The sequence below is a fragment of the Argentina anserina genome, chromosome 3 (assembly GCF_933775445.1).
Source record: "Argentina anserina chromosome 3, drPotAnse1.1, whole genome shotgun sequence".
NCBI classification, from domain to species: domain Eukaryota; kingdom Viridiplantae; phylum Streptophyta; class Magnoliopsida; order Rosales; family Rosaceae; genus Argentina; species Argentina anserina.
Window position 1 is genome coordinate 8,443,213 of NC_065874.1, and position 19,099 is coordinate 8,462,311.

A 19,099-nucleotide genomic window follows, 5' to 3' on the forward strand; every position below is an offset into this window, starting at 1 on the left:
TTTACAACACCCATAAGATAGGAAGAGAGCTAGGAGAAATTTCAAGGAAAATGAAATAAGATAGAAATAGAGGAGAAAGTACGAGGAAAATAGGAGGAAAGTGAAGTAAAATAGGAAAGGAACAGTGAATATAGAAAGAGATCACCTTCCTCTTAATATACAGATGAACCAACCAACTAGCTATAAGTTAAGGACATTTTTCGTCTGAGCTATAGCCAGTAATAGTATGACCCTTCAAAAGGTTCCACCACTAAAAATATGTAAGAGCAAATATGTAAAATATTGTACCAAATTCAAATTCAAATTCTGCGGGCTCTTTTTGAAGTTCAAATTGCAAGCATTTTTATATTGACCCTAGGCATGGACTAAAAGTTGTAGAATCGTTGGTGAAGAGAAAGAGAAAGAGAAAGAGAGCATATTACTTATTAATTAGCTGCCTGACATCGATCCTCCAACTGGCACCGACTTGCAGATTCTGGATACCCAGAATAATCATAAGGTTCAAATTTATCGAAACTAATTGATGCTGAAAACAGAGCTAAACGTCATGCTCTTCAAAATGTAAAATCTTTCAAGAATTTGTCCTAAGGTAAAAATAAACCAGTAACTTTTTCATCTTCTCGGATTAAATTTACTTGCAGGTATTCGACGCGTTTATTTAAATTTAAAGTGGGCGACTCTCGTGAGATATATTAATTTCTTTCGGCTTGCGTCTCCCAGACGCGTTGGGAAAAGTCTCAGTCTTCGAGGGCGTCAAAACTCAAGTCTTCCACGAAGGATCTAATGAGACTCGGTCCACCATTAATTTTTCTCGGTAGACCTACTCGCTATCAAGTCCGATTTATATCATCACTCACCTTAATTTAGTTGGCAGTCACGATCAACAGTATTGCAATGATCAACTTATTGTGTTTGCTCATCAGTTCTTCAATTCTGTCGGCTTGCCACGGAGCAGTATTGTCCATTGGGGACACACTCAAACCAGGAGAGGCTCTCAACTCCTCGAGCTTTTTAGTTTCTAGTTCGGGGGAGTACACGTTGGGTTTCAACTCCAGCTACCTCACTCTAAGGTCCAAGGAGTACACAATTTGGGTTGCCAACCCGTACGATCCGATTTCAGACCCTTCATCGGCGCTTTTCACCTTGGACAAGACCAGAACTCTCCTGCAAGTTACGCAAAAAGGCGGGAAGCCAATTGTGCTCCACACCTCTCCCGACAATGTTACAAATGTTGAGGCTACTCTGTCAGATTCTGGCATCTTAATCCTGCAAGATGTGGATCTGGAGGTTTCAGACTCTCCTAAACAGCAAGGGCCATCGACCAAGGTGTTGTGGCAAAGCTTTGATCATCCTACTGTGGCCCTTATGCCGGAGATGAAACTAGGTGTTGATAGAGTTGGCAACAACTGGTCACTGTCATCTTGGCGGGAAGGCCAGACTATCCCGGGGCTAGGGTCTTTCACGCTTGATTGGGAGTTCAATACACGCCAGTTGCAAGTTAGGAGAAGCGGGGAGGTTTGCTGGACTAGTGGACAAATCAGATCTGGGACATTTCCGTATATTGATATCCCTAAGGAATCGAAGGTCAGTTACAATTTTACTATGGTTTCGAATGGGAATGAAGACTACTTCAGTTACACTGCCGTTGGTGATCAAACAGTTGGATCAGTCTGGGTGCTAGACACAGGTGGGCAGCTCCATGATGTTACTCATAACATTTCTATTGTGCGAGCAGGTGACTGTGATGGCTATAATACCAGTGCAGGGTGCAAGAGATGGGGCGCCCGGACCACTGATTGTGTTTTGGAGTCTGGCAATGATTTTGAGCTGATAAAAAATGGTTTCTTTAAGCCAATCAATGGCGACACCTCTATCAACTCAACATGGCTGGATTCGAATCAAAGTCGCTTGGGGAGTGATCATTGTAAGGCTACTTGTTGGAAAGACTGTGACTGCCTTGGTTTCGACTTTCTATTTGACAATCAGACTTGTCGATATTGGAGTGTAGAGTATTCTCAATTCCTTGTAGATCCAGCTAGCTCTACAACTAGTTACATCCTACGAGGTGCAATGAAAATCAAACCATTTCAGAGAAGTAAGGGTAATTTACTAATTAGCATAAATTTAGCAATGTTACTTCTGTACTGTATCTAATTATATATTTAGGTTGAGATCGGTACTTAATAGCAATTGCTGCAGATGGATTAAACAAGTTGATATGGATTGGTCTTGCAATTGCGGGTGTGCTTCTGGCATTGGTGCTCTTCAGCATGTGCTACCTAATACGAAAAAGAAAACTTGCAGGTATTAGTTTCTTAAAAGATTGTTGTATATGCCTGTTATACAGAACTTCACATTTTGACATTGCTTTTGCAAACTGAAATGATAATGATCTGTTTTAATCTTAATAGCTGAGAACCAAACTAAGATCCAGGATATGCTGAACATAATGAAATCCAACAGACCTACTGATGCTAATGGGCTTCAAAATGATGGAAAGGGAGGCCAAGATCTAAGCGTATTTAGTTATGCATCTATTATAGCTGCCACTTGCAACTTCTCTAATGAAAATAAGCTAGGAGAAGGGGGTTTTGGACCTGTTTATAAGGTAAGGCTTTGAATAATGCCAGTTCACCCTTTATTCATATTTGAAAAACTATTTAGTCATTACTTCTTTTTCATCATGATTATTGTGAGTACAATAATGGATCAGTTGACATGTATATATGTTTAGGGAAAATTGGTGACCGGACAAGAAGTAGCAGTGAAGAGGCTTTCGAAACGTTCAGGGCAGGGAATATCTGAATTTAGGAATGAACTGATACTTATATATGAACTCCAGCATACAAACCTTGTTCAGCTATTCGGATTTTGCATTCATGGTGAAGAGAGGATGTTGATATACGAGTACATGCAAAACAAAAGCTTGGACTACTTTTTATTTGGTATGGTTGTTAGTTGTTACCTAAATCTAACTATCTTTCATGCATATTTGTTATTTCATTCTGAAACTAGCTGTTGTACATATCTATTTGTAATTTCATTTTTCCTTCAATTGTACCAAATTGACAGATTCAACCAGATGCCAGCAGTTAGATTGGAACAGGCGTTTCAACATAATTGAAGGAATTGCTCAAGGTTTACTTTACTTGCACAAATATTCCAGAACGAGAATAATTCATAGAGATTTGAAAGCAAGTAATGTTCTACTTGATGAAAGGATGAACCCCAAAATTTCTGATTTTGGAATGGCAAGGATTTTTGCGAATGATGAACAAGAAGCAAAGACTATGAAGATTGTTGGGACACGGTAAGCAAACAGTTTGCTATTTGCTTTTGGTTGTTAAGCATGTTTTTGTAGTTGTACTAAAGAATTTGTCTTCCTCCATTTGGTGCAGTGGCTATATGTCCCCTGAGTATGTTATGGGGGGGAATTTTTCCATAAAATCTGATGTCTATAGTTTTGGAGTGTTGATGCTTGAAATCCTAAGTGGCAGGAAAAACAACAGCTTCTACAATGATGATCGTGCCATCAATTTAGTTGGCTATGTATGTCAAACAGACCTTTTGTTCATGTTGGTAGGTCAGTTTTCAGTGATTCCAAAATTCTGAATGTGTTCTTGTTTCAGGCATGGGCACTATGGAAAGAAGGTGCAGGACTAGGACTAATGGATCCAACACTTGGTGATTCATGTGATAAAGATAAATTTTTGAGGTGCATCCATGTTGGTTTGCTGTGTGTGGAGGAAAATGCAGCCCATCGACCAATGATGTTAGACTCCATATCTATGATGACTAATGAAAGCATGTCACTACCAGTACCTACAAAACCAGCATTTTGTACAGAAAGAAATGTCATCACAGCTGCCGTAGGTGGAAACGGACCAGAAATGGTTGCATCTGTAAATTGTATCTCATATTCTGATTTTGATGGACGATAGATTTACTGCCAAGCCGAACGGCACACCTTTTCCTCTAGAATGCAGGAGGTTATATCCTTTTTTTTTTTTTGAGAATGGATGTTATATGCTTTTAATATGGATTTTCTGTTGAAATAGCATAAGGTGACTAAAATTCTGTTTACAACTTGTAACTATTTACAGTACTATTGGCTGCATAATAACTTCCAGTATCAAGTACGATTGCTCTAATGAGCTGGTTATCATTGTATCAATCATAAAATAGGTTTTTTTTTTGGTCTGTATACACGAGATAGTTTCACTGGTCAATCACCTTTCCTGAAACAGAAGGGAAATGATTCCAGTCTCCCAACAGCAGCAAACGACGTCGTTTTCGTGCTTATTGTGCTGGCAAACCCTCTCTTTTACACCCAGGCCCAACACAAGCCCAAGTAAAATCCAGCCGCGTAATCAATACCAAACCCAACCACACCGCGAAACGCAGCAAGCAAAATTTCAGGCTCTGCAAAAGAGAGAGAGAGAGAGAGAGAGAGAGAGGACTCTCTCCCCTCGGATAGAACAACGCAAAAACCAGCTCCCTCCACAATCGGAAAAGAAGAACGAGGAGAAGAAGCTCCACGTTGGCGTTGATCGGACGGTCCAGATTCACCGGCGTCTGGATCTGACCACTCCGCCGGCACCATGGCCTCCAAAGGTCCAAGGCCGAAGCTCGATCACGAAACCAAACCCAAGCGCCACAAGGTTCGCCTTCCCGCGCTTAATTTCTTCTCTATTTCTCTGAATTCTGAGCTGTACCAAGCTTAGAGCACGATTATAACCTCAGTGTTTTTGTTTCTGAGAAGAAACTTGAGCTTTTGGTTTACTAATGTGCCCTAACGAACCTGTTCATACTTGTGGACAGTTAGGTTAGGGTTAGTTTTGTGTTGTTCTCTCATTTTCTGGACTATTATTGAAAACAGTGATGAATTTGCTGGTAGAGGTTTTTCTTACTAAGAAATTTTCAGTATCATGTTTTTTGATGAATATGGAAAGAAGTAGCAACAAAGGTTCTTGTGATTTTATGATTGGATTTCGTCGAAATTGAGAAAAAGAAAGAGAATTCTAAGTGTTTTGTGAATCTTTGATTTGCTGTGAGGTTGGTGATTGGTATTATGGACGTAAGTGGAGTGAGAATGCGGAAAGGGTGATTAAGTTTAAGACTTGAAGTAGAGCACCCATGGTTTGGCCACAAACGCTATGACCTTGTGCAATTATGGCATACGAGGTACTGTCAGGGGTTTAGTAAGTTAACAATATTTGGGGAGAGGTTTTGTACTATTTTTTAGTTCTTTACTCTTTCTTGTGGTTGAAATATCCAATGTGCTGGTATTCTCCTGAGAACAGTATTAGTTAGGGCCTAGGTGCTTTACAATGCTGATTATGTAACATAAATCCTTGAAGATTACTGCTTATAAGCTGCAGCATTATGCCATTTAGATTTGGGAGAGGCAAATAGGGCGAATTATAGAGAAGATTCTTAAAAGAATGGGGTCTACTCTTGTGAATATGTAGTGTCTTATTCGATTATTTATTCCGGGAAAGGCTTGTAGTGAATCGGTCAACAAGTTAGTCAGAGAAACAGAACAAGCACAGCAAACCAAGAGAAACAACCACAAAGAAAAGAACACAAGAACACAGATTTAAGGTGGTTCAGCAAATAACTTTGCCTACATCCACCGGACAGAAACACACTTCCACTATATTAATAATTGGTACACAAGAAAGACTAAGAAAATAAGGACTATCTTCTCTTCCTATCTTTCTCCTCTCTGCCCTCTCTCACCCTCTAACCGAGAATGGAACACACTATGCTCTTTGTCTCTGTGATGCCTAAACCTAGAGCATAACCCCTCCTTATATAGCCATAAGGACAAACATGTTTCCTCACCAAATAGGAATCCTATTCCTAATAGTGGTAGGCTATAAAGCCTCCTCCTTCTACAAATAAACCATCATCAATAAGGATTCTCTATCTTTACTGGAACACCATACTCTAAGAAACCATCTTAGGAAAAACACATGGGCTGGAAACCAAACAATCTCCCCCTCCAGACCATGAGGGAGGTACACCGGCGCGACTCCATCACCGAGGGTCCGCCAAAGTTGACTTGATGCAGAACTATGTGGTTGGAGCATGCAGCTCCCCCTGATCAGGCTCCCCCTGATCGAACAACTCATCACCATGTCCCTGTTGGTGGAACAACTCTTGACCATCTTCACCCTGGTCAGAAAACCCATTGGAAAAGGACATTTGGGACCACTTTTCCAGAACGCCTTCCTTCCTTATATCGCCGTCACCATGACGCCGTATGTCCGAAGAAGTATCACCCATTGCACTCAAGTCTTCTTTATACACCAAGCTATGTGTCTTGTACAAGGAACGACAAAACTCTCCACTAGCAACGTCCAACGATCGATTCGTCAGCTTCCACTTCGCATCACCAATAAACTGGTGGAAACCTTGCCTGTCAAGAGCACTTGCAGACAGTATGTTGACACGTAGATCCGGAACGTGCCTCACATCCTTTAATGTCATATGGTAACCCAGATTAGTCTCGATGCAAATATCTCCTATTCCCGAAATCTTGGAGTAGCTTGAATTGCCCATCTTTAACATCCCAAAGCCACATGCCTTGTATGTAGAAAATAGCTCCAAGTTGGAACTAACATGACAACTTGCGCCCGTATCCACGAACCAATCATGATCCTTGTCACCCATATATAGACATTCTTGTAAAGTAAGAAGCTCATCCGAAACACAAGCAGAATAACCATTATCTTCATCTTGGTACTTGCTTTTCTTTTTGTTTTGTTTCCACTTTCGACACATCCGCTTCATGTGGCCCTTCTCTTGCCACCTTTCATCATCCATATTGGTTGGCCTTGCAGCCGCACCCTCTATGGGCTCATACATATCCCTACAACACATGATATCCTCCATTCTTGGCTTCCACGTCACCCAATTCTTGTGGGTGAGTTTGATCATTGTGCCTTTCACATCATCATCCATTCTGACAACACCGATTTCAGCCGAACCCAACCTTCAACCAGGCTCTGATACCACTTGTAGTGAATCGGTCAACAAGTTAGTCAGAGAAACAGAACAAGCACAGCAAACCAAGAGAAACAACCACAAAGAAAAGAACACAAGAACACAGATTTAAGGTGGTTCAGCAAATAACTTTGCCTACATCCACCGGACAGAAACACACTTCCACTATATTAATAATGGGTACACAAGAAAGACTAAGAAAATAAGGACTCTCTTCTCTTCCTATCTTTCTCCTCTCTGCCCTCTCTCACCCTCTAACCGAGAATGGAACACACTATGCTCTTTGTCTCTGTGATGCCTAAACCTAGAGCATAACCCCTCCTTATATAGCCATAAAGACAAACATGTTTCCTCACCAAATAGGAATCCTATTCCTAATAGTGGTAGGCTATAAAGCCTCCTCCTTCTACAAATAAACCATCATCAATAAGGATTCTCTATCTTTACTGGAACACCATACTCTAAGAAACTATCTTAGGAAAAACACATGGGCTGGAAACCCAACAGGGTAGATATGACGACATTACTGCTCACTCCTGATGCAGCACAATAGCTGCTTAGGAACCTGGATCACAAGCTCTAAGAACTGTAGGTTAAGCACACACTGATTTTAGGATTCACTCCCAGGCTTCACACCCCAGTCTAGGCTTCACACCCAAAACACTATAATTTGGGAATCTCTCCCAGGTTTCTCACCTTAATCCTTTCACACGAAATTTCAGTAAACACTGATATTCTTATTCAACATAGCATATCTCAGCCCATTGGCTTTTACAGTTATTTATACTAGGTTCTATAACTGACACTAACTAGCTTTTAAGACTCTTTATGACTCTTGAAATTCAGAAACTGAAACATAAAAGACCTAATAAATAAAAACTTGATACTCCTAAAGACCTAAACTGAACAGAAACAAAAAGACACAAGTAAACTCTTGAAATAACACTAAGCCTAAAAACTCTTTGGATCAAACTTCTTCTCAGCTGCTAATTAAAATCCTGAGATCAATTAATCAATCATAAAGAAAGGTAATGATCAGATGCTCTATTTTTTCATCTCTTCCATTCATAAACCTTGAAAGGGTTGGCATGATGTCCTCATCAACTCCTGGTCTACTTGTTGTAGAAAGCTGTATATACTGTCAATAGAACTGTTGAGTGGAATGTTGCAACTTGTAAATTGGTTGTTTATTTTCCCGTGAAAATTCCAGATGTTAAAATTATGTTAAAAGCTCTTATATCTGCATGTCTGTGTTCTTCTATGATGTTCAGATTCTGTTTGCTGAAAACATTCATTAGTTTAATTACATTATAGCAACCCTTCTTTCTATTTTCTGACTCATTTTATATTAAAATGAATATGTTAGGCTCTTGAAGTTGCAAATGAACCTAAACGGCCGAAGGCTCATTGGGATCATGTTTTAGAGGAAATGATCTGGTTGTCAAAGGTAGGCAGTGGTAGATATGTATGCATTGAATATTGGCAGAATCTGTTATACAAATTTTAAAATTTTCTCATCTTTCACAAATTTTTCTTTATTGATTTAGACCATGTATATAGCTGTTATGTCTTTTTATTATTGTTGCTCATAAAAGAATTTGTTATCAGGACTTTGAGTCGGAGAGAAAATGGAAATTGAATCAGGCAAAGAAGGTAGCTTTAAGAGCCAGCAAGGGCATGCTAGATCATGCTACGAGGGGAGAAAAGAAAATGAAGGTACTGACTATTCCTCACTGATGTAATAAGTGTAGAAAAGCTTCTCATGCTAAGCAATATGGCGCATATGATTATTGACTGACATGCTAGATTTTCTTGGATATTTTTCTAATCTGATCAGGAAGAAGAACAACGGATGAAAAAAGTTGCTCTTAATATGTCAAAGGATGTGAAGAAATTCTGGTTGAAAATAGAAAAACTGGCAAGTTTATCTTCGCTTATTTGATCTTGATTGCAACCTATCCGATTTTTTTAATAAATGAATTTTTGTGTATGTGCCCCTCTGACCGTACATGCTCGATACTGTAATTTAGGTGCTTTACAAACATCAGATGGAGCTTGATGAGAAAAAGAAAAAGGCCCTTGATAAACAGCTTGAGTTTCTTCTAGGTCAAACTGAGAGGTTAAGCATTACCCTCCTGGGGTTAATTGCAATACTCTGAATTTTTTTGTACGCTTCACATCTTTTTTAATTCTTCTCTACTCAATTACTCCCTTTTTAACTGAACTGGTTCTACATGATAATTCCAGGTACTCAACAATGTTGGCAGAAAATCTTGTGGACAAGCCTGTGCAGCAATGTTCCACACATAATCAACTGACTATCGAAGGCGCAGCTGTAGCCGAAAGAGATATTAGTGAATCAGCAGAATTGAATGATGGTAAGTTGGAGGTTGTAATTACATTGCTCTGACTTCACTTACCTAAGAGGCTTTCTTTTCCACTTTGTCAATGGAAGATAATTGTTATACCTTTGGAACAGAACATCAATCAGATACAGCAGATGGCGATGATGATTATCATATGCAATCTGATGCTGGTTCAGTGAGTCTTTGTTCCTTTCTCTTTCCTTTGTTTGGACTGATATTGTGAGTAGGCATTTAATTTTAATGCAAATCAAGTAAGGAATTTTATTAATGTTTTCCATGATTGGATAAGATCATGGAAAAGAATTATCTTACATAATTTCAATGTGTGCTCTGGATTTTGGGGAAATTGATAAAGGGCTTGCTTGTTTCATGGTCCGATGTGAGATTGGCTGCAAAAACAATTATTCATCAGACTTGGATAGATATAGATAGTGCTAATAATTAAGGGAACAAAATAGACTTTGTGTATATAAATGACTAGCACTTTAATTTCAAAAGATATGGTATGTGTTGCGTGAGTGGTAACTCCAGATACCTGTTGGTCGTAACATTAGCCCACACTCCCCCTACTTGGTCTATTGAAGTAGATCTCTGTCACCCTTCGCAAGGGATATTAGGTGAGGGTTAAGGAGTAATAGTCGGGTCGAGCACACAACCAAAATATAACTTGTCCTGTGATGAAGTTCAAATTTTTTTATTACTAAAGTTGCAATTGAATCATGGTAGGGAAATCTGATTGAAAATTTAATAGAACCTTACCCTGATGAAAAGACCTGCATATAATTCAGGGAAGACATCTCGACCAAAAACAAGTCTAGAATCAGATAACTTAGAAAAGTTATTGTTGATATTTTTCAGCCTTAGTTTCTATTTGGATAGAGTATGCAGGTGTCTAAAGTTTTATGACCTGAATATCTAATAACAAAATATGTAATTAATAAAATCTTGCATACGGAGGCTGCCTTTTGTCCTCTGCATTGATGACATACTGTTACCCTTTGTGAATTTAGAACAGGCATTGATAATGCCTTTATATGTAGTTCCTATTTTTAACAGATGTTTTCCTGCATGGTGGTGCTGTTTTAGGGAGATGATGAAAACACAATTGAGAAAGATGAAGCTCTTTTTACTAAAGAAGAAAGGCAGGAAGAATTGGCAGCTTTACAAAATGAAGTGGATGTTCCACTCGAGGAGCTACTGAAACAATATGCTAGAAATAAAGGTGAGTGCTTATGGTTTTGCACAAGTATTACTTTATCGATTTTGCCATTTTTTGCTAGGTATGGGTATGAACCATTTTGAATAAAATTGATAGGGCTGTTTATCGGATAGCGTGGTTTCCTCCATTCACAGTTAAAAAAGCAGTAAACCTTATCTTCAAAACCTTCTTTAGCCATGTACCTTTCTATTCTCAAACCTACGACTTGGTTTAAAAAGATTAATAGCTATTTTATGATGGCTATTTTCCGTTCTCCTTCTGCTTTTCCAGATATGGGTTAGGTTGATTTGTTACCAGTTCTATATTAAGTTTCACAATTAGGTATATACATAGAAACCATATTACTTTAGCAATTTTCTGACATGTGGACTTTCGATTAACACAGAAGTTAACAAAGAAAAGGGTAAAGTTGTTGAAGAAATGACTTCTTCTGGGGATGATGATATTATTTCTCCTGAAGGTGAAGATGACACTGAAATAACCTCATCAGGGGAAAATCACAGTTTGAGCTCAGGAAAGGATGAAGATGGAGCTGAAATCATGTCTGTGGGAGAGGATCATGATATGTGTCATAAAACGGGTGAAGTTGGATCAGAAATGACCTCTGTGAGTAAAGATCAAGGTATGTATATGTGATTACTTTTAATGTTGAGAAATAGAACTGTTGATGATATCTTAGGATTTGAATTACGCAGGTGAACAAAATGATCTTCCTATAGCCAGTAAGACTGATAGAAGCAGCCCAGATGTTTTTACTGGTCGTCGTTGTGTAAGTTGTATGTGTTTATAGTTTACACTGCTCAGTTATGCAGCATCCGAAGGGTTTGGCATGATATATATTTTTCTGATTACAGGTTGGTATTAATGGTGTTCCTATATCAGAAACCCATGTATCAGATATTGAGATTGGTGAAGCTGAAAGAATTTCAGAAGCGTCTCAGCAGCCGGCCAAAGGATATATACCTTATGATTTTGATGATGAACATGTAAGAATGCAAATTCTTAGATGTTAACTTCCCTTTTTAAGTTTAGGGACATGTTTTACTGATTGGATGTTCATGTCTAGTGAACTCATTTCTGAATTTGTCATAGCATCTTCTTGTGAGAACTCCAATTATTTAGTAGCCTTGACACTTTACATTAATTAGAAATTGGTTTTTTGGATTTCAGGATGCATGCATTTCTTTTACTCTGCTTTTTGGTCTGAATCTATTGGACCTATATGCTACACTGTACTATCTGTACTGTCCCTTTTCAATATGGAATGTGGCATGAGCTGATTGCTCACTTGTACTTAAATTTTGTAGGAAGACGGTGACTTCATTCTTGCTGCTGGAGACGAAAAGGTGGGAATGTTCAAAACAATGTTCTTGTTGCATGTCCTTGGTTCTGTTCTAGTTTGATTTTATCTGACACACTTTTACTGTTTCCAGTAGTATATGTGTAGTAAGTGTCGGCTCATCTCTCACTGCTAGGGTATCTTTTGTTTACGGACCTTGCTACCTCAAGTGGCTGGTATTAATTACAGCACACCTAATCTCTCCAACGAGTTTTATGATTCTTGCTTTTCATATAAAATAATGATAGAACTTGTTGGAGAGAGTAGATAGAGGGCACTTTGAATAATGTGGCTTTTGATGATGGATCAGTAGGAAGTCTAACAGCCTTTTTTACTTATTTGACCTCAATCCCCAGGACGATGAGACAACCTTGTTAGAGGAGGAGGAACTAGCAAAAGCAGATACCAATCATCCCGATCATGAGGTAAGAAGTCAATTACAAGCGAGTATGGCACAAAGAATGAATTGAAAAGCAGATGAGGTATCTAGTTACATTAGGATTACCATTCAGATTTTACTTTGTGAAGTTTGCTGATATTTTTTTTACGGCTTGCTCCTATCTTTCAGATTGCGCTACTGCAGAAGGAGAGTGAAATACCGTTAGAGGAATTGCTTGCAAGGTATAAAAAGGTATGGTTTGATTATATGCTTATGCTTATTGGTTGGTTGGTCAAATCACATATGATTTTGTTCATTAATCAACCTATATTCAGGATTCGAACAGTGATGAAGTTGCAGACGGTGAATCTGAATATGATTCTGCTTTATCAGAGGGATTTATGGATTCTCCATCTCAAGAAGACACAGAAGTCAAGCAACATGTTTCTGTCAATGAAGATGATGACTCTGGTGAACACCAGCCAACTCTTGATTCTCCACCTGAAGAACATAGGGCTTCAGATGGAGGAAGTGATAGTGAGAACAGAATTGAGGACGCAGCCACGGCTGCAAGATCAGCACAGCCAACTGGAAACACATTCTCCACAACAAAAGTTCGTACAAAGTTCCCATTTCTTCTTAAGTTCCCTCTCCGTGAGTATCAGCATATTGGTTTGGATTGGCTTGTAACGATGTATGAGAAAAGGCTGAATGGTATTCTAGCCGATGAGATGGGGTTGGGGAAGACAATCATGACGATCGCTTTGCTTGCACACTTGGCCTGTGAAAAGGGCATATGGGGTCCTCATCTTATTGTGGTCCCAACCAGTGTAATGCTCAATTGGGAGACTGAGTTTCTAAAATGGTGCCCTGCTTTTAAAATCCTGACTTATTTTGGAAGTGCAAAAGAGCGCAAATTGAAGAGGCAAGGCTGGCTGAAACCAAACTCATTTCATGTCTGCATAACAACATACAGGCTGGTTATACAAGATGCAAAAGTCTTCAAGCGTAAGAAATGGAAGTACTTGATTTTAGATGAAGCCCATCTGATTAAAAATTGGAAGTCACAGAGATGGCAAACACTTTTGAACTTCAATTCCAAACGACGCATTTTGTTAACAGGAACTCCTCTACAGAATGATCTCATGGAACTTTGGTCTCTAATGCATTTCTTGATGCCTCACATATTTCAGTCTCATCAGGAGTTCAAGGATTGGTTTAGCAATCCAATATCCGGGATGGTTGAGGGGCAAGAAAAGGTAAATAAAGAAGTTCTTGATCGTTTACATAATGTCCTCCGCCCGTTCATTCTCCGCCGCCTGAAAAGAGATGTGGAGAAGCAGTTGCCTATGAAGCATGAGCATGTGGTATACTGTAGACTATCCAGGAGGCAACGGAACTTGTATGAAGACTTTATTGCAAGCTCAGAAACACAAGCAACTCTGGCAAGTACCAACTTCTTTGGAATGATAAGTATAATAATGCAACTTCGTAAAGTTTGCAATCATCCTGACTTATTTGAAGGTCGTCCAATTGTCAGTTCCTTTGATATGAATGGTATTTACATGCAACTGAGTTCTTCAATATGTTCAATGCTTTCGCCTGGACCATTTTCTATGGTAGACCTCAAGGGGTTGGGGTTTCTATTTACTCATCTAGATTTTAGCATGACATCTTGGGAGAGGGATGAAGTTAAAGCTCTTGCTACCCCATCAAGTTTGATCAAAGACCGTGTTAATTTGATGCATCTTGAAGATTTTGGTGGATTCAGACATCATAAATATCATAAGAAGGTCCATGGTATGAATATTTTCGAAGACATCCAGAAGGCGCTTATGGAGGAGAGACTAAGACAAGCACAAGAACATGCTGCAGCAGTTGCTTGGTGGAATTCCTTGAGATGTGATAGCAAACCCATATATTCAACAAGCTTGAGGGATCTTGTTACAGTCAGACATCCTGTTGAAGATATTGCTCATTGCAAGGCTAACCCTGTGTCATATATGTACTCCTCTAAGCTTGCTGATATAGTTCTTTCACCAGTTGAGCGCTTCCAGAAAACAATTGACCTGGTTGAGAGCTTTGTCTTTGCAATCCCTGCTGCACGAGCCGCCCCACCTGTATGCTGGTGCAGTAAATCTGAAAGTTCTGTGTTTCTGCAACCAACTTACAAGCAGAAGTGCTCTGAAGTCTTGTCGCCACTTCTGTCGCCGTTTAGACCTGCAATTGTCCGCAGACAAGTATATTTTCCAGATAGGCGACTAATACAGTTCGACTGTGGTAAATTGCAGCAGCTTGCTGTTTTGCTTAGGAAATTAAAGTCAGAAGGTCACAGAGCTTTGATATTCACTCAGATGACAAAGATGCTTGACGTTTTGGAGGCTTTCATCAATCTATATGGTTACACATACATGCGTTTAGATGGATCCACTCCACCTGAGGAGAGGCAAACTTTGATGCAGCGGTTTAACACAAACTCAAAATTTTTCCTTTTTATATTGTCAACTCGTAGTGGAGGTGTTGGTATCAACCTGGTTGGGGCAGATACAGTTATCTTTTATGATAGTGACTGGAATCCTGCTATGGACCAACAAGCTCAAGATCGTTGCCACCGTATTGGACAGACAAGAGAAGTTCATATCTATCGCTTGATCAGTGAGAGCACCATTGAAGAAAATATTTTGAAGAAAGCAAATCAGAAGAGGACTCTTGACAATCTAGTTATACAAAGTGGGGACTACAACACTGAATTCTTCAAGAAGCTTGATCCTATGGAGCTTTTTTCTGGTCATAAAGCCCTTCCCATTAAGAATATGCAAAAGGAGAAAACTCACAATTCTACTGAAATTTCTCTATCTAATGTGGACCTGGAAGCTGCGTTGAAGCAGGCAGAAGATGAAGCAGATTATATGGCTTTAAAGAAAGTTGAGCAGGAAGAAGCTGTGGACAACCAAGAATTTACTGAAGAAGGCATTGTGAGAATGGAAGATGATGAATTAGTGAATGAGGACGACATGAAGGTTGATGAACCCACTGATCAGGGGGCTTTGATGATGTCTTCAAACAAAGACAAGGGAATGTTGTTGAATGGGAGCGATCCTAATGAAGAAAGAACTCTTACTGTTGCTTGTAGGGAAGATGATGCAGACATGATGGGTGATGTCAAACAAATGGCTGCTGCTGCTGTCGCAGGACAAGATATCTTATCATTTGAAAAGCAGTTGCGTCCAATAGATCATTATGCAATTCGTTTTCTTGAATTGTGGGACCCAATAGTAGACAAGACAGGAGCAGAATCTCAAGTTAGATTTGAGGAGAGAGAGTGGGAATTGGACCACATAGAAAAATACAAGGAGGAAATGGAATCTGAGATTGATGAGGATGAGGAACCTCTCGTATATGAAAGTAAGTACCTCCTTTTTTTTGCCTTTTTTTTGTAGTTAGTGGTCTTAAGGTAATTTTGTTGCATTTCATAATATTCAAAAAAGAAAAAAAATCCTTTCTTTTAGCGGCTTCTTTAACTATACACCAATTTGTTAAAGCTCTCTTCTGTTCAGTGACCTGTTTACTGCAGCATCTAGTGATATTGCATCTAGTATCTGTAACCCAATGCGTTATTGTGCGAGATATGGTACTAATGGCGGACTGTAGGATCCTTAAAACTATCTTATAAGTGCATGTTCCAACATCAGACTAAACTTGCGTGTTCTTTCGTAGCATGGGATGCTGAATTTGCAACCGAGGCATATCGTCAGCAGGTTGAAGCCTTGACACAACACCAGGTCAGTGGATAGTCTTCTACATTTATATAGATTGTACTTCTTACCATGTAATAATATACTGAACCTTCAACAGTTGATGGAGGAACTGGAATATGAAGCCAAGGTGAAGGAAGATGAAGCAGATGAAAACCTTGATTCTCTGAGGTAAGCTGTCAACTTGTATGCTTTTCCGGGTCGGTTGTTTTCTTTTTATTGTAAGCTTGTCTTAACATTTATACAGTAATGCCTCCCATCTGGTAAAATATCTGGGACAACATTTGCAGAGATAACTTGTTCTTCTGTGATTATTTCTTTTAGTTAAATAATCATTAATTTAACTGTCTTTGGTAGCAGATATGGGATGTCAAATGGACCTAAACCCAAGCGTAAGAAGAAATCAAAGAAAGCAAAATTTAAATCTCTGAAGAAACGGTCTCTAGCTTCTGAACTGGAACCTGTTAAAGGAGAGCAGCAAGTGGAACCTATGTATATAGACGAAGATTATCTCTCTAATGATCTGCTTTCATATTCAGATACCGAATCACCTCCTTCAAATGTGCAGAAAAAACGCAAGAAGGCTGATTCTAAACCAGCTGGTGAAGAAAAGAGTTCAAAGAAGAAGTCTAAGAAATTGAAGAAGTCCCATCTTGAAATCTGTACTCCAGAGTTTGATACTAGTGTCTCGTCACTGCATCATCTTGAAGCTTCAGAGTTAAAATCATGTGATAGTGTGGTTGAATTTGAGCATAAACCAACTAGTAGAACCAAAATGGGAGGGAAGATATCCATCACTGCCATGCCTGTAAAGCGAGTTCTAATGATAAAACCAGAAAAGCTAAAGAAGGGAAACATTTGGTCTAGAGATTGCATTCCATCACCAGACTTTTGGTTGTCACAGGAGGATGCAATTTTATGTGCTGTGGTACATGAGTATGGTCCTTTTTGGAGTTTAGTGAGTGAGACACTTTATGGTATGACTTCTGGTGGGTTTTATAGGGGGAGATTTCGCCATCCAATTCATTGCTGCGAGAGGTTTAGGGAGCTTATCCAAAGATATGTTTTATCCGCACCAGACAATCCTAATTCTGAAAAGGTCAACAATATAGGATCTGGAAAAGCTCTTTTAAGAGTAACAGAGGTATCGATAATTTTTCTTTTTAAGACTTCCTGAATTATACTCATGAATGTTTTATTATCTTGGGAAAAATAGGCAGCTCATCATCTTTCTTTTGTGTCAGGAAAATATTCGGACATTATTGAATGTTGCTGCTGAGCAGCCCAATTCAGAATATTTGATTCAGAGACATTTCATTGCTCTGCTATCATCTGTCTGGAAGATGGCATCTCACAAAGGAGGCAGACAAAATCATTCATTTTTGTTGAATGGCTTATATTTTGGTGGAAATTATTTGAATTCTTCCCACCAAATTTCTTGGACTTCAATGAAGGAAAACACTGCAACCATTAAAGTTACCAATTTTGGACAGGGTGCCAAGTTGGTAGCAGCGGCACTTAATAATGTCAGCAGCAGGCATGAAGATGAGAGCGTCTTTTCCCCCAACCCGGGGAAAAAATCGTCAACCAATGCTGAACTGTTGGATCTAACTCTGGAGTTTCAGGCACAAAAGGATGACTCCACGGATCCATTTCCATCTGTTATCAATGTATCAATATCAGATTCAGGCCGTCCATTAGATAATAAGGCAGTGGAACCAAATCTTCTCAGGGACTCCTGTAAAGGCTACTGCAAAAGCACCGCTGATGCAAATGTTGCTGAGAATCGTTTCAGGTAATATGTTTTGCAACATAAAATTCGGAATACTTTCTGTCATAGCCATTGTTCAAAATAATATTTCTTTTAGATGCAATTATAAATACCGTTTCTCTTGGACCAAAAATATGACTATTGCAGCCATGAATTCAAACACTTGCCGTACCACGGCAAATTTGACATTTATCATGTAGATTTCTTGTAAACAATTACTGAACAGCTTAGTAAGTACTGGGTGACGGCTAATATAGTGCTCTGTCCCTTTTACAGGAATGCAACAAGAGCTTGCGATGAAGATAACATGGGATGGGCTTCATCCACATTCCCGACATATGATGTCAGGTCTCGATCAGTGTCAAAGTTACCTTCCTCAGGAAAGCACAAGCTTGTTTTCTCCGATCCAGTCAAACCTTCAAAATCCAAGTTCAGGAAAAATGCAGTAGAGCATGGTGAGATGCATCAATTTATGGCTGAGCAGGTGCTTCCACATTTCCCAATAGCTGCACCCCTGCATCCCAGTCCAAGGTTTGACCTGAACCTGCCTGTCAACGAGGACATTGAAACTGATGATCTCGAAAGCATTTCCCATTCTCAGGTGGCTGAGTCTTCATTTGAAGAAAGCTTTGGAGTTCTCCCGCATAAATATGTTCCTGGGTTGCTTTCAGGCCTTGGTGATTGTTCATTGTTGCCAGAATATGATGAATATGATGACATTGCGTAAGGCAAACCCCGAGGGCCAGAACAACCCTAGTTTGTGCAAGGTCTCATGAAGCACATACTGTGGGTTGAATACTGATCACATTTCGGCCATAGAGGCAGGATCTTGGTTCCTGTCAAGCTGAAAACTAGTGGACTGATGAATCTATCCAGTGGTATGAAGGTTCCACTATCAGGAAAACTCTAATTGTATCATAAAAATTTTGTAGTTAACCTTTAGCTTAGGATTCGGGTATTAAATAGGGCTTCAATTGGGTATTCATTGTAGGGCTTCTTCCATTGAGACGTCTGTAGCTGTATGGGCATATTTTTCTCCATGAAAAGTAATGAATGAAATCAGTGCACTATAGTAACATGGAAAATATCACTGTCAAGCTTCGTTATTAGTTGAGGCTTGGATGAATGATATATACCGTCTTGTTCTTCAGAAGAATATCAGTATTTACACAATGTGTGAGCATAGAACCCAGCCCTCTTTGAAGTTGCAAACTACAGAGTTGTACCGTATCAAATATTAAATACTTTGTGATAGTGTT

The 19,099-nt window shown here is 39.2% G+C and overlaps 2 protein-coding genes across 4 annotated transcripts; both read left to right on the plus strand.

Annotated features, from left to right (window-relative positions):
* Window positions 1–791: 791 nt before the first annotated feature.
* On the plus strand, window positions 792–4,127 carry LOC126789356 (G-type lectin S-receptor-like serine/threonine-protein kinase At1g67520). Of its 2 annotated transcripts, none has more exons than XM_050515496.1 (7): window positions 792–2,101; window positions 2,200–2,304; window positions 2,412–2,608; window positions 2,735–2,945; window positions 3,073–3,310; window positions 3,399–3,549; window positions 3,630–4,127. In XM_050515496.1, the coding sequence occupies exons 1-7, from the start codon at window positions 895–897 to the stop codon at window positions 3,939–3,941; spliced, it is 2,421 nt and encodes an 806-aa protein (XP_050371453.1). In that variant the 5' UTR covers window positions 792–894; the 3' UTR covers window positions 3,942–4,127. The 2 variants fall into 2 exon arrangements, with proteins under 2 accessions (XP_050371453.1, XP_050371454.1); XM_050515497.1 differs by having other exon boundaries at window positions 792–2,095.
* Window positions 4,128–4,440: 313 nt separating this feature from the next.
* LOC126789352 (protein PHOTOPERIOD-INDEPENDENT EARLY FLOWERING 1) lies at window positions 4,441–18,906 on the plus strand. 2 transcript variants are annotated; one of them, XM_050515493.1, is made up of 20 exons: window positions 4,441–4,661; window positions 8,378–8,458; window positions 8,620–8,727; window positions 8,849–8,929; window positions 9,042–9,130; window positions 9,259–9,389; window positions 9,491–9,552; window positions 10,464–10,599; window positions 10,982–11,218; window positions 11,292–11,365; window positions 11,451–11,582; window positions 11,904–11,942; window positions 12,292–12,360; window positions 12,504–12,556; window positions 12,661–15,719; window positions 16,032–16,096; window positions 16,170–16,240; window positions 16,430–17,213; window positions 17,314–17,864; window positions 18,117–18,906. In XM_050515493.1, exons 1-20 carry the CDS (start codon window positions 4,602–4,604, stop codon window positions 18,565–18,567), a joined length of 6,333 nt encoding a protein of 2,110 aa, XP_050371450.1. In that variant the 5' UTR covers window positions 4,441–4,601; the 3' UTR covers window positions 18,568–18,906. The 2 variants fall into 2 exon arrangements, with proteins under 2 accessions (XP_050371450.1, XP_050371449.1); XM_050515492.1 differs by having other exon boundaries at window positions 4,442–4,661; window positions 12,504–12,566; window positions 12,650–15,719; window positions 18,117–18,905.
* Window positions 18,907–19,099: the final 193 nt, after the last annotated feature.

Excerpts from the sequence above, each read along its gene's own strand:
- LOC126789352 (XM_050515492.1), top strand. The coding sequence starts at position 4,602 with ATGGCCTCCAAAGGTCCAAGGCCGAAGCTCGATCACGAAACCAAACCC. Across the intron at positions 11,583-11,903 it reads ATGATTTTGATGATGAACAT|GAAGACGGTGACTTCATTCT; the intron begins GTAAGAATGCAA and ends TAAATTTTGTAG. Across the intron at positions 12,361-12,503 it reads CCAATCATCCCGATCATGAG|ATTGCGCTACTGCAGAAGGA; the intron begins GTAAGAAGTCAA and ends CCTATCTTTCAG.
- LOC126789356 (XM_050515496.1), top strand. The coding sequence starts at position 895 with ATGATCAACTTATTGTGTTTGCTCATCAGTTCTTCAATTCTGTCGGCT. Across the intron at positions 2,305-2,411 it reads ACGAAAAAGAAAACTTGCAG|CTGAGAACCAAACTAAGATC; the intron begins GTATTAGTTTCT and ends TAATCTTAATAG. Across the intron at positions 3,550-3,629 it reads CCATCAATTTAGTTGGCTAT|GCATGGGCACTATGGAAAGA; the intron begins GTATGTCAAACA and ends TTCTTGTTTCAG.